The 15985-nt window shown below is 31.5% G+C and overlaps 1 protein-coding gene across 1 annotated transcript in view; it reads left to right on the forward strand.

Annotated features, from left to right (window-relative positions):
- LOC106467571 (sorting nexin-4-like) overlaps positions 1 to 12346 on the forward strand; it is a 16250-nt gene extending 3904 nt beyond the window's left edge. Inside the window, exons 4-6 of the mRNA XM_022396466.1 lie at positions 4885 to 4983; positions 5398 to 5574; positions 8356 to 12346. Of these exons, the coding sequence (XP_022252174.1) occupies positions 4885 to 4983; positions 5398 to 5574; positions 8356 to 8788 (709 nt within the window). The 3' untranslated portion in view covers positions 8789 to 12346. The remainder of the gene's footprint in view (positions 1 to 4884; positions 4984 to 5397; positions 5575 to 8355) is intronic.
- Positions 12347 to 15985: the final 3639 nt, after the last annotated feature.

The raw sequence follows: 15985 nt of genomic DNA on the forward strand, positions 1-15985 counted from the left end.
CAAACATCCAATGAAAAGTCGACAAATCATCATTCTGTTGTAACGCTACATGGGAAGCTAGATTTAAATTAACATAAATATGTATGTTTTATCATAGTAAAGTACTGTAATATCTACATGCAGAGCAGTAATTAACTGTTAAATTATATTACTATTATAAACAACTCTGTACAACAATAGTATTGTTGCGTCAGCGAGGTCACGTGACTAGTATCACGCCACCTCTTTCTAGAAATATCCTGTTCCTTCAAGAATGCATTTGTTATAAAGATATAGTAGGCCTAATACCCACGTTTCATAATTAACGACCTAATGTCCTTCGATGGCACAGTTTACCGAGAGGCGACGCCAGCCTCTTTCCTATAGAGGGGGGGGGGGGGGAATAAGAGGTGTGCTCAATACTATCAGTTAAAGCTACAGTTCTCACCTTCCCGATCTACGTATTTAAACTTGGCAGAATTGTTTTTTTTTTGTTATAATTATTTTTCTTCCTTCACAACTACTTGTATGAAATTGAAAAGGTTGAATAACAATAAAAAGGATAAACTCATCGTAAAGCAAACTCCAGTACTGTTGTCGAAAAATTTCGGTCTGTCCTCAAACCCACAAATTGATAAAGTTTCAGATACACTTAAAGTTACCCATTTCCTTACAACAATAATATTAAAAGTAATATTTCACTAACTGTGACAATAAACGAGATTTCACAAACCTGATTTTCTGTAGGCAAGAAATCTGCTTTTCCAGAAATTTCTTTATCAAGATTGTTTTTAGGACTTGAAAAAAATATAGATGGCATAATAACCTCTATAAAAAAAAATTAAAAACTGACAAAAATGATACCAGCTAATCCAATCGTTGACTAAATTTTCAATCCAACAATGAAATCGACTCACGAGACCGCTGATTATAAGCGTATTTATGCTCGTGAATCACGCGGACTAGTTTTTTTTCGTCACTTAATTTCTAATAAAGTAGAATGTTAGCACTTGATTTCACTTCAAAAAATCATATGCATTATTATTGAAAACGTCAGAATTATCAGAACATTGGAATTTGAAATAAAGATAACACTTTATGCTTCATTTAAGGCCGTACATTTTGTTGTTAGCAGGTTGTTTAGTGTCATATTTTGTATCGATACTTCCATACATCCCTACAGTAGTATCTATTGCACGTGTTTGTTATTTATTCCTAGTGGTTGCGAAGTAACAAGACACTTATTCCCCCTGTGATAACTACTTTATTTGGCTTGATGAATAAATTTTGGTAATAAACTTTTTTTTTTAAACTGTTAATTATTATCTACGCCTGCAGTAATGTTTTCTCACTTTTCTGCTCAAATATTGTTTGTCATGAGTTTTTGCTAGAGTCATTGTGGGACAACATGGATTTCAGAAAAAAACAAGAACCTTAAAAACAAATAATATTTGTATGATGCATGACTGTGCGATTTTCTATCTAATTGCAAAACGATACCTAAACGATGTAAGTTATTTATGGGAAAGCACCCCAGAAGAATGGAGCATGCTAACATGATATTTCAGTAGTGCATACAAGTAGGTATATGGTAGCAAATGACTGAAAAAGCTAATATACTGTTACGTCTCCGTTCGTTAGTTAATTTTCCGTAAATTCGTTCCGACGAAACTTTAGCGACACAAGTCCTTTCTTAAATAAAACTGGTTATTCTTTCCGAATACAACTTTACGATACACTTAATTTCAACAGTCGCTCTATAACAAACGCTATAATTCTCAAAGAACGTCTCACGTACTCGTGCTCGACAATACTCCGTTCAATTACACACTCTCTGACTGCAGTTCAATTACTCATCATCCTGTTGTCCCGTCACATTGTGAACGTCTTATATATACAAGACTAACAGATATCTAGTAAATGCTAGCAATAACCTTTTGATAAACTTCATTTAATCCATCGATCACTGGTTTTACTATGTAGGGTACAGTCTGCCTCAGGAGTTGAATGCAAGTGTGCCATAAACAGTGTAGGACTTGCAAAACTTCCATGCTGATTTTGAGCAGTCGCGTTCAACGGGTTAAATTAAGTAAAAGGAGTAACAAACTACACATTGTTCAGCACACAGACTTTTTTGTAGTGCTAATGATGTAGCAATATTTTGAGGACTTTTTAAATCTAATCTTATTTGTGTTTTTAGAAACTTAGAAGGAATATTGGATTCAGGTAAAAGTTACCTTTAGTGAAAAATCGGCAACTTGAAACTGTGAGACAATAAAGAATGGTGTGTTTTAAGAGCTTAATTTTACTTCCTTCCCATTTAAAGCTCGAAATTTCCCTTCTGAAAGTTGATGGGGGAAATCAACCACCTATACACAAATGAAAGGATAAAGACAATCTATAAGCACTTTCGTAATACATGCTTTACTGTGTATTGTGGTCTGAGCTAAGTTAGGATTTCAGTATAGACTTGATTTTCAAAAGTAATGTAATGTTTGAACTTTGAGCACAGAGATTAATGTACAGTGTGTCACAGTCAAGACGTGATAATTTTATCAATTTTTGCAAAGATGATAGTGTTTAGGATCTGAGGTTTGATCAGTATGATAATATTGCAGGAAAAAAATCATCATTGTTTTTATTAATTGAGTATTTTTGATCAAAAAGACACCCTAAAATCACATGTTATATATCAATAAATGGTAAGTGTTGCTAGATTTATCAGTTTGTAACCTTGGTCTCCATTCACTATTTAGCCTTGTAGTTTAACACAATATCACATATAACAATAACTCGACTTTCTTATCATATGCATTCATGCTATAAATTTTGAACATTAAAATGGCATAGCTCTGTTAGTTCGTGAGTACTAATAATCACAGTATATAATTTTTTTTATTACTGTTCAGAAAAATTGTAAGATTCATGATTTAAGTACGATTGTTCTTATGTTGCAAGTGATAAAAAATTTAGAAACCAACTTATCCAATTGGACTAGTGCTGGTGACATTTACTCGTCCCACTAGAAAGTTCACTGATCTCATTTTTAACCAGAAACAACTTTTAGATGGGGGAAGGAAGTTGCCCCCCCCCTATGTTTAATATCACTTGGTTATTTTATGTATTGTGCAGTATGAGTGGTTTTTCAATTTAGAGCAAATTTTCCCAAAATAATTATTGTTGTATTTTAAGATTTAAAAACCCAGAGAGCTACAGAACCTCTGCTAAAATTTATGTACTAAGTTTCTACCTTATTGCAATTTCAAATTAGAGTTCTACAGTTTGTTAGCCATGACATAGTGGCTCATAGAATTGCTCCAAGTTTTTTGGTTTTTTTTTTCAAGTTAAAAATTTTAGCTCATAGCTCTGTCATCTCTTGACTGATATGGGATCTAATTATAGTTTTGGACTCAGGAGGTCAAACTTTTGTTTGATGTATTTGACCATGCCCAAGGTCTTGTAGATTAATTTACTCTAATCCCGCCTGAAAGAATTTCAATTTGAGGGTAAGCTGGTAGAAAATGTGATGAGTAATTGGTATTGCTGGTGCCCAAAAATATAGCTAATAAAAAGGAAAAAAAAGGTTTCATATATTAAGTTACTCTGATCCTGCCTAAAAGAATTTCAAGTGCCACAGCTATTGAAGATTCCCTCTTGTTTTATTATATAGTTAAGCTGTTTATACCTTTCTGAATTTTTATTTATTGCATCTAACCCAATATTTTACAATGTATTATGATTTTATACACTAGATTAATTTGCAAAGGTAATATTGGATTACAACATCTTAGCTTTCTTATGATTCTATACATTTGATGTTGCATTTTTCTTCTTTTTTCTCAATTTTATTTCTAAATGCTAATGTTTTAAGGCTGAAGATTAGTCAATTCTATGAAACGTACTCTTTAAAGGTTATGTAATTTTAAACTATCTTACAAGTTTAAAGTGAGAATAAAATATAATTTTATGTGGAAAAAATCTGGAAGCTACTTAATGAATTAATGTACATGATGTCAGAAAAGCATTTACATTCAAGAAGTCTTGACATAAAAACCTGAGCCAGTAATGCAGGAATTTTATTCTCCATGTATAGTTAGACAGTTTAGTCTGCTATGTGCTCATTAACTGATCAAGTGATATGTCTACTTCCATCCCTGTCTTGTTTTTAAAGTTCAGTAGCCAGCATTACATAGCTTTTTCAGTTAGTGATAAATGTCTAACCACGGATGAGTGGCTCATAGAATGAATTATGTGGTGTTTTTTTTTTTTTCAAATACAAACTTTTAGCTCATAGCTCTGTCATCTCTTGACTGATTTGAGATGTAATTGCAGTTTTGTACTCAAGAGGTCAAACCCTTTTGATTGATGTACTTGACCACACCCAAGGTCTCATAGATTAATTTACTCTAATTCTGCCTATGAGGAAAATGAGGGAATCCTCAATTGCCAAAGTGTACATGGGTTATATCTACAGTGTACATAGGTTACTAGGTTATAGTGTGTATTCTCAAGCTGTATAAACTTTGCATAGGATAGTAATAACAGGTAGTCAAAAATCGTGAAGACTGTTTTGCTCTATCAAATGATGATAAACTAAGTAGGCACTAGACCTGTTGAAAAGATGATGGAAAGAGATAAGAAATCTCTGGTTTTGGTTGTTTACCGGTTTTCAACTTTGGGATGCTCTGGATAGCGTAAAAGCAGTGTATACACCAGAAATAATGACTATGCCAGGCAGCTCTTCAAGTACAAAATATAGGTCATATGCACAGGTGGGAAAAGTGATAGTTATGGCAGTCATTCATATTTTCATATAGTTGAATAGCAGCATGTACAGATTGAAATTTTTCACATCTTTTTAATGTTCTGGCTAAATTATTTCTTATTTTTTATATATACTTCTAGTGATCCACCGTCATTACCACCCAAAACTTTGTTTGTGGACCGATTTTGTCCTTCATTCATAGAAGAAAGACGAAGTGGCCTAGAAAAGTTTTTAGACAAGTACAATTCTTTTTTATGTCTTATATATAGAATTCTTTATGGTATTTGTAAGCTTGACTTTCTCCTTACCAGTGCTTTATGTAGTTATCTAACTCATGCCATGTTTTGAACACCTCGTAATTTTCTAATTCTGTGCTTAACGTCTCTTTAGGTGGGATAAAAACAAATTTGATATCAATTTTACTTTTTTACTCACATTAAATCATTAATGCAGATTTGTAGTATAGTACAGACATTGTTTTCTATGCCATTATAACAGTTGAAATGCAAAATGCACCTGCATTGTTTGTCGTTTAAACAAAGTATTGAAGAATTAGGCTAATTAATTCCGAAGAAAAGTTTTGGAGTTAAAAAATTTTTTTTTCATACCATAAAACTTTATAGTATGTTCATGTGACTTTTTATTTATTCAAGGGTCCTTACGATTCCAATTTATTTGTCCAATAAGTGTATACACCTGTTCTTGCAAAGTACACTGACCATGAAAGATATTGAAATTTTAGTCAGTGACAGAGCTATCAAGTTGTCTAAAGAAAACTTGTCTGAAGCAGACTCAGTAAAAGCTTCTGTTAAAAGTCTTGATGATACATGGTAAGAACCAATATTTATTTTTTTGTGTAATAATAAACCATACCAGATTTTAATAAAACTAAGCTGCAAATAAGAATATTTCTGTCTCATAGAAACCTTTTAATACAAGTGGAAAATATAAATTATGTGAATATTCACACATTTGACAGAAAAATAGGTGTTTTTGATACTGTAATGTTTTAAAGTTAAAATAAAAACAAGGCATTTATATAATCTCCCTTGATTTGTATCTCTCATCAGACACAATCACGGGACATTCTTTTGTGGTGGTTGCTGTTGGCTAGGCAACTAGCAATAGATAGCCATTGTGTAGTTTGTGTGAATTTACAAAACAAACAATTTCATCTTATTTATTTCCATATTAACAACCAATCTCTGAGTTATTCAGACAAATTGTGTAATTTCTGGTAACTAAAGTAGGGTCCTCACGAAATCTTAAAAACTTGGAATAAAATTTAAAGGTCTCTAGGGCATGATCTGAGGAGTCTTTTGATGATGTTTTTATGAATATAGTGGCCATAGGGATGTTTTATCTCCCAAATGTTAACCACTCTCAAAGCTCTGGTCATGATGGACCTTTTCTTCAAATGCTTCTATTAGCATGTTCGGTTAGTAGAGAGACATGCTTCTCTTTGGCCATTTCGCATTTTTATTATTACTGATGGGAATTCTTCTCTGTCCTCTTTTAAGGCTTGCTTTCATGTAACTGGTATCCTGTCATGATTGCTTCCACATCTGCTGCATTAGTAGCATGTGTAGCATTTTTCTACCTTGCACTTACAAATATGCTTTGAATCTGATGCTTCTGACAGCTGTTGTCTGAAATTATTTCATTGTGACAGAAAATATGCTGGTTGTCCTTTCAATTTCCTTTTATTACTGGGCTCACAAGTTTAGTAGAAAATTTCTCTATCTGCTAAATATTTTTTTTTTATTTTCATTTGTAATGAACACCATTCAGTTCCTCATATAACAGTGCATATTCCATAAAATTTACAAGAGTTGAGGAAATACAGGATATGTGCCTTCTACAATTCAAGTGTTTATATCTGCAAAAACTTGAAATGCTTGTGAAACTTTTTTTTTCACATTATGCTATCTTAGCAGAACTTGTAAATAGAGAGTAACAAATAACCATGTCTGTGGTAGAAGTTATCCAAGTATTTTAAACTTTACTACACTAAAAGCTATGAAATGTGAGAAACATTTATTCTAAACCCCACTCAATAATGAATCCAGTCTGCAGCAGAAGTTACATTTTTATTCTCTTGTCAATAAAAATAACTGTTTATAGTGAGTTTGTATGTGTGAAATGTTTCAAATCAGTTAAAATAAATGGTATTTTACCTAGAAATCTTTCAGAACAAAGCCAAGAAAATTGATATTCCTAGTCCCTAGATACTTTTGGAATTTTATAAAGAATCATAAGATGAACTTGATTTCTTTAGATTCCAATACTTATTTTACTGTTTCTTAAACACAGTGTTATGGAATTGATTTTTTGTGGTTTGTGTTTATGCAAGTACACAAAACTAGGTTATTTAATCAAAATCTCTGTGATAAATTGGTTATTAAATTAGCCATTCTGAGGCAATAACTCTTTCTGCACACAAAATAACTATCTTCTTCACATGTCTGCCTAAAAGATTTGCATGACACTGGCCTTGAGTCAACTCCCACCTAATTTCAAATATTTTAAAACTAATTGCACTTGCACACGATGATGTCATCTTGTGACAAAAATCACCAATAGAAGGGCAACACTACGTCCATCCACCGTAACTCCCCCTATGTCCTTGCATTCCTAATAACTTTGTTATTCTCTTCAGCATTGAATTAAACATGTTTAAATTTATTTCATCTTCAGTTTCCCAAGATTTGCACTAGGTAACAAAATTTTGGTGTTTGCTACACTTTAAACTTTGTTATTATTGCTTCACTTTGTTACTATGAGTTCACAAGTTAATGTGACTTCTACATACTCCTGTGTGAGTGAAGAAGTTTCACACACAGGACATATTTCAACTATAGCTTCAAGAGGATTCTTGTCTGAATTAAGACATCACAGCCATTGCCTATTGCCTCACTAAAGAATGAAGTTATCATGAAAGCGAGTGCATAGGGGAAGTTACTACACATAGATGTCGTGTCATCTTCCTATTGGTAGAGGGCTTTTGTCACATGAAGACGTCATCCGTCGGTGCAGTTTATGTTAAAGCACATTAAATTAAATTACTGTTGCCTCAAGACTAGTGGCATGCAAATCTTTTAGGCAGAACCATGAGGTAGATAACTTTTATGGGCAGAGATGTGTATCCATCGGAAATATATTTTCAGGTAAGGAAAATGTAATCTAAAATTTACAATAAAACTGAGAAGTTTATGTAATTATCTTTGATTATGTTTGTTGCAAATTTTGTACGAATTTTGTTTTTTAAACTGAGAATCATTTCATACACAATTTTAATAATTGGAATCTTCTATAGTCTATGATAATGTGTGTCTTGCAACAACTTGCTGTCTGTTTTGAACATTTTTGTGCATGTGTCAGACTATTTTTGACAACAACCCACTCACTTTTTAATTTAATTAGCTACATCTTTTATCATTTGGTCTAGTTCTATGTTTAAATGTAGTTCAACTTAGTTTATTCTTTACTTAGAATTATTTTAGAAGTTATGTTTTAGCTTGTGTTATTGTATCATTTGATTTTTTTAATATTTCAAAATATGCTTTTTTTTTTATTTAATTGCACTAATTCTATTTTTCTTTTTTCCTTAGCTTGTCTGATTACTCGTCAGAATGCACAGAACCTGACTATTCAGAATATGATGTAGTGGACTTCTCATCTCCATTAGGGTCTCCACTCTGTATTCGAGAGGAATGTAATCAGACATCAGTAACACACAGCCATGTAACACTTGGATCACGTATAACCATCTGTACCCCTTCTCTTGTTGTTCCAGATTCTTCAGACTCAGACTATGATTTCTTTCCATCACAACAAGCTTGTAGTGTTCCTGATATTTCTATTAATAGATTTTTACTTCCTGGAATGATGAGACCATTGCATTCAAACATGAGTGAGCCATGCCTAACTGAGACAGCTGTTAAATTTCCTACTACAAGCTGTTTAAGCTCTCGTTCATTAAGCCGTAGTTTACCTAAGAAAAGAGTTTCTTTTTCTGACAATGTGACAATAGCAACAGTATAAAAATTCTTGACATAGAGCTGTTCAAGATGTAGTAAATAATTTCATATGATATATCTTTCTTAAACTTAGTAATTTTCTTTTATATCTTGGTAATTAACATCTAGTAAAGCCTTTTATGATAATGAAAAAATGAGGAAAAACTCAATTTTATTATTTAAATTAGAATTATAGTACTCTAAATTTTTCAATCTTATTGTAAAGAATACCACAGCAGCAAGAAGAAGTGTACAGTTGTTTATGTATATTTTATTCTTTTTGTATGCTGAAATGTTTCATAAAATGTAAAAAAATTTTTCTTATTTAAAATTTTTTTTTCTTTTCTCAGTTTTTATGAATATTCTTCATATTATGTTATATCATTAAGTCAGTATTTGTAATGTTTGTGTATATTTTATTTTTGTATTAAGCACTATTGTATTAACATTACATCTACTTAACTTTGGGAATGTACTGCACTGTTGTTTTACTGTAACTCATCTTAGCTTTATAAGTTATATTTCCTTAAGCCTTAAAGACTTAAGGTTCCAAAGTTAATTATTTTATGTTGACAGAAAGCCAACATGATATAAGATATGTATATAATGCGTAAACCTTTGGATATTATGTCACATGTATCAGTTAAGTTTCTAAAAAGATATTTGTAATGTATAAGTTTAATATTGTTAAAATTGGATGATCATACTTAGCACACACAAACATATTTTGGGGATCAATGTATAATGTTTCAGAGAATAAAAATCAAATGTTTATGAATGTTTCAATATTTCATAGAGAAAAAGTCCATTAGTATTAGGATGAAAAGTGATGATCATATGGTGAAGGTAAGATAATGTATTTTTAAAGCTATATAGAAAGCACATTTTAGTAAAAAAAAATTGTAATTTCAACAGTTGCCATGATACAGATAGTAATACAGCAATTGACAACTCATAATGTCTTTCCTAGTATCTGTTCCTATCTTTAATGAACAGATATTTTAGAAGTACTGCTTGCTTGTGTTTTTCTAATGTAGGCATATAAATGGTAACATTGTTCTTGTGTAGTGTAAGGCTTAAAATGTTAACAGGGTAGCTGTGATTCACTGTGTTAAGGTTTACTTTCAAAGGAAAATAAGTAAAGCACTTAACTTACTCAGATATTCATTGAGACTTGTTTCACAATCAAAGAAGACTTCAAACTGAGACAGAAATATAACTGTTTTTAAATTATTTGAAAGATACAGTAATTGAAAAATTGTGATGATCATAGCTTTTTGGTAATGTTCTCACTGCATCATTCTTTTTTTCTTTCTTTTTTTAAGCATAGGTTATGAGTGTAGGCTGTAATGACAGAATGGTCTGTTTCTGCTAGTAGAATGGATCATCATAAAGTAATCCTTAAAGTGTTAACAAATATAAGTTTTTAACCAAGCTTCTGAAAGAAAAATGGAAAATAAAATTGTCTTTTTTTTGGTTCTATTAGGCAGGTTATTTGATTTACTGTAATTGTCTTAACATATGATCAGCTAGTTAGTTGTAGCATTTTATGAAGGAATGAAACTGCTTCCTTTTCAATATGTATCAAAATGAAAATAATGTTTACTTAGAAAGTAATATTTAAAACAAAAATGTATAGATAAAACTGAACAGGAATAACTTGACTACTAACATAAAATATGGTGAATAATAAAAATATAGAATTTTTTTGTTGCATAGCAAGACTTGCATTTGATGTTGATTTGGTTAAAATTATTATCATTAAATGAATGTATATAATTTATGAATAGTCTAAATTAAAAAGGAAAAGAAACCTAGTATCTCTGGTACATAAAATGAGTAATATGTTAACTTGAAAGTATTTTTGTGTTCAAAGTATTTATTCTGGAATGTAATTTCTTTGGAAAATTGGTTAATGCTAATGTTTTAATTTTATGGAAAGATCTCAAGAGTACAACAAATAATTTATAATATTTCTCCTGACAACTGTTTTGAATGCAGAAAAAATTTAAGATGTTTGTTTTTGTATTCTTAGAATCACCAAGCATGATTAAAATTGTCTTGTAGTTTGCATCATTAGAACCGATTTGATTTAATCTGACATATTTAGAAGAAGGAACGGCTATATTGTAATGTTTGTATGTTTTTATTTAAAGTATGCATCTGTCTCTCTGTCTTCTTTTTTTGGATTAGTAAATAATTTTGATAATAGTGTATCTTAATGATATTTTGGTTTTATAGTAGAAAGAGAGAGAAAATCAAAACATTGATTATGAATTAACATGTTTTTCCTGTTAAAGAACAAATTGTTTCTGAGGCTGATTTTATTTCATTTATGCAAGATATTTTTATACTGCTTTTACAGATCACATTTTCTTCACCTTTTAGCACATGACCTAATCTGTGTTATAGTTTGATAGAATTCCAGTTTCTAGATGATCAGTATGAAGAAGTGAAAGTATGAAAATAATGTAGTGAGATTAGCAAAAAGAAATGGAAAGGAAAAATCTAAACTAAGAAAAATTAAATATCAATTTTTGTAATAAACTGTCAAGAATTTTAAATGCAAAATTTAGTATTTTGTGTGACCAAGGTTTTTTCTTTTTTATATTTTTTTATTTTAGAAGTTAGCAGATGTTAAAACATTTATGTATCATTCCATAATATTATGTACTTATTAGGTCATTTCAGTCGGTTGTAATTAGAACATTTGGTTATTTATACTTGTTTGGCAACAACAAGATGACTTGTGGTTTGGTATTCCAAAAGTTTTCTCTAGGATTATGGGTAAGTCATGGATTTTTCAAAATCTTAATTTGATTTTGGTATTTCCTAATATTCAGCAAATTTTTAATTAATGCAGTTGTGACTGATATATTCACTGCTACCTGTCAATTATTAGTAGACAATTTTTTTTTAACTTGATAGAAGTGGCAAAAGATAGGTTTTTAACAAGCCCTTTTAAGGCATTTTTGTCAAAAGTATATCTTATACAGGGAAAAATTGGTTTGTAGTTCTCGATCACTTCATTAGATATTAATTTATTCACCAAAAAGAGTGTCTTTAGTAATTAGAAAACCTGGCAGATTTGTAATTTTATCTACAAATAGCCAAAGTCGCATTCTTCCACATTTAAATCTGGAAACTGATATTGTACCGACACCTGTTCTGGCTCTTCTTCTAGCTATTCTTTATTTGAGTTTAGTTTCGATAATATTGAATATTTTTATGCACTTAGCCTTCTGGTTTTTCTTGCTCAGTTATTTTAAATTAAAGTTAGCGACTGGTGTTTGTTTCTTATACATGTGTTCCTCTACACAGAACTGGCATACATTATTTATTATGGCTTAAGGTCTCAGAAATAATCAATTTCACTTATCTTTTATACATTACCAGTAAATAATTTCACATTGTTTTTTGCAGCCTGATTTGTCCTTAATTGGCTTGTGCCAGTTTGTTATATACACATAAGACTGATATATTACAATTGTCCAAACTGTGTTGTGCGTAAGCTGTGATACTTTGTATATGTATATTTATATGTACATGAGAATAACGCAAATAAAGATTATTAATTGTGAAACAAGCTGATGTATTTTTTAAATTAAAAGTGCATGGCATGTTTATTAAATAGCTTAAAGATAACATTAAAATTAACCTACTGAGACTTAATTGACCTAAGAATATTAATATTTTGAGGAAACAACAACTTATTTCGTGTAGAATATTAGGGAGTACTTAAAAACTTCAAATGGAGAAACATCAGTACTAAATGAAGTGCTTGTAGTATGGAGAAATATTTTACCTATTACGATACTAATATGTTTTAGAAACTATGTTTGATGTTGACCTATGAAGCCATGTCGATTGCTTAATGTTATTTTCGGTTGACCAAAGATTATGATCTATCGTTAGTATAGACAAAGTGGATGATCGCAAAGATTGTGATCTCCTATGGGCGAGGTCGTGTTGAATGGTGTCACATCCATACAGACGGCGCAGTTGTTAGGTCACTTTAAATTCACAATCAATGATGTCGCCGAATCAGTGGCTGCTACCTTAGACAATATGACACCTTCCTGTGAGTATGGCTATCTAGAATGAGCGATCTTAATGAGATGCAATCTTGGATGGGGGCTTCAACGTGAAAGTTTTAAACTTCCCTGTAACAAAAAGGATTCGTTTGACTGATGTACTTTGATAATTTTGTTGATTCTAAAGTCTTAAACCAAACAGAATGGCAAGAAAATCTAACAGGGTAGTTTCTTAGAGCTACACGTATAGCGGTAAGTCTACGGACTTGCAACGCTAAAATCAGCGGTTCGATTCTCTTCGGTGGACACAGCAGATAGCCCGATGTGGCTTTGCTGTAAAAAAAACGTAGTGTGTGTGTGTGTGTTTTATACATTATATTCTACGTATTTTTTTTATTACATATGTATATAATCATTCGGCAAAAAATGATCTAAGATATATCGAAACATATTTTACAAAAATTAAGAAAACTTCAAAAATGCACTCACATTTTGATATAACACATTTACTTCGTAATCAAACTTAATAAAAAGTTTACAGATTGATTCTTCAGCTCGAATATGACGAAGTCGTTGAAATGAACGCCAACGCAGAAGAAACCATGCTGATTAAGTTGAAATAACTGTTTAAAGTTTAGTGATGGTGACGATAGTGAATTTAAGAGTCCTATTTTTTGAACTTGTTAAACATTGGGAAGTTAATGTGTCAAATAAATGTTTACACCCAAATCATACAAAGAGCGATTAACGTCTTCAACCTCTTAGAATAAGTTTTAAAATCTGTTTAGAAAATAACATTAACAAATAATAAATGTGAAAATTCATGCAAGTTTTAAATTTAAACTGACTACTATCTACTCATTACTTAATTGAAGTTTTTGTATATATCATAATTATACGTATGTCAATACCTTTTGTTAATAACTATTTTACATCTTATTATATAATTCATACTGCCATCTGAATTCAGTCTCAGCATCTTATCGTACTGTAGCGAACTGACTAGGAGTATGTAGATGTGAATGAACAGCCACAGCATTCTGAAGCATATATTGTCGCCTCAATGTAAATGTGAATATGATAAACTTATCCTGGGCAGAATGCGATTTTACAGTATAGCGTTTTTTCGGTCAGTACGGTATGATTGTTCTGGAGATATTGTTTTTTCTGTTAACCTGCAAGCAGATATGAAGGATCATGTTTATTTGTCGTCTAAAAAGAGGGTTCATGCCTTCTGATCCACCCTTCCCCTTGATCAGTAATTTCAAAATAACAGTCCTTGGCCAGGAAGATTGACTCTCTTGATGCACAACAATCATGAATAAAAAAAAAATCTTTTAAACTCTGACTGAGAAAGCAACGTTATTTATATGTCTGATATCAGTCAGTGATTGGTGAGAAATTTATGTGTTAACCAACAAATGGCGTGTTATAAATGTGAACTTTGTGTGTATTGTCTCATAATTGGGTGACAACTGGTTTATACAGATCTGATACTAGCTTGAATCCCTAATCAGTTGTCGGCAATAAGGTCTGTTAGTTCATTAATTAGAAATATATTATTAGGTGAGAAGAAGGGAATTTATAGAGGTAAAGCTAGCTACCTTTAATAGCCATAGAAGGATAATCTCTGACTCATTAAATGTTCAAATCAAATAAGTGGGTGGGTAAAGCCCACCTCCGTGAACAATCTCTTTACATCATGTCCAAGATGACAGCACCAGGACGCTCATCCAAAATGGCTACACCGTTAGGAGGGCGCCATCTTATTCATAAATTGCTGTGCCACCACTAGAGGCTCATCCAAAATGGCTTCACATCTTGGGTCGAATGGATATGACACCACTCCAAGATTATCATGCCCAGAGAAGTCAACCAGAAGTGGCATACTCACTACGCCGTCTTAGGTTAACCAAAAATGGTATCAGGTGATCCCTGTAACGCCATGGAATAAACAAACGTAAGGTCACTTGGCCTTCGTGACACGAAGAAGTCAGGATCACAAGTCAAACAGACCTAGTCCTCATGCTGTATTACTTACGATATCTTATGTTCCATTAACCGTATAGTTGAGAGAAAACAATTTTCAAGATTTATGATGAACCCTGACTTGCAAATAATTTAGTAACATGATGTCTTAAAATAGCCCTGTTCTATTCTATCAAAACTACTCGAAAACAGTTGTTACACTATGGTTTCTTTCATTCTTAATAATGAACAAGTAATCGTGATTCGCTTTATAAAGTCTGGATAGAAAATTTAAAAATATCGCAGTCGTCACAATTGCAAAATATTCCTTTATCTGCAGATGTGAAACAATGAGCTCACCATATTTTTCATCTGGTATGGTGTGATCCTCTAGCAGCCCATATCTTTCTATATATATATATATATATATATATTATTTTATTACAAGTTACAGTAAGGAAGATTATTTTTTTAGAATATGTGGGACGTTTCGATCATTGGTGCGATCAATCTCAAGTACACAGGTTTTAACAATAAAGAAGGTTTTAGTATTCAAATCAACATTGAACAATATATTTAAATTTTAGAATTGATAGTGGTTATTTATGCATGTGCATATCAAACTGCGTGAATTGACAGATTATTTATTTATGGCTACAAAGAAAAAACAAACAAAAAGTGAATAAATATTTTAAAAATGTGGAATATGTTATGCGAAATATTTGCTTAAGATTAGGTATGTCTAGGGAAATAACGATCAAACTCATATAGAAACGTGCCAGTGTATTTATATATATATTTTTCATTTTGTTAATAAAGCTTCTCTGACTTTTCTTCTGTTAATGTTAGGTTCATGTTTTAGAAGTATCTGATAGAGGTATGCTGATATTTAATATTTTTACGTCTCTGTTCGTTTGTTAATTTCCGTAAAAATTGTTTTCGAAGAAACTTTAGCGATACAAGTCCTTTCTTAAATAAAACTAGTTTATTCTTTCTCAATACAATTATGCAATACATTTAATTTCCACAGTCACGCTATAACTTAAACAAATGCTATAATTCACAATGAACGATTCACGCGCTTGACTCAATTGTCCGTCTCTATCTCTGTCTGCAATTCAATTCCATTGTTGCCGTCACTTCTTGGCGGTCTTATATACAAGAATACCGCATATCTAGTAAACACTCGAGCATTCAAGAACCTTCGAGAATATCATATA

Source organism: Limulus polyphemus, unplaced genomic scaffold (assembly GCF_000517525.1).
Source record: "Limulus polyphemus unplaced genomic scaffold, Limulus_polyphemus-2.1.2 Scaffold81, whole genome shotgun sequence".
Classification (NCBI taxonomy): Eukaryota; Metazoa; Arthropoda; class Merostomata; order Xiphosura; family Limulidae; genus Limulus; species Limulus polyphemus.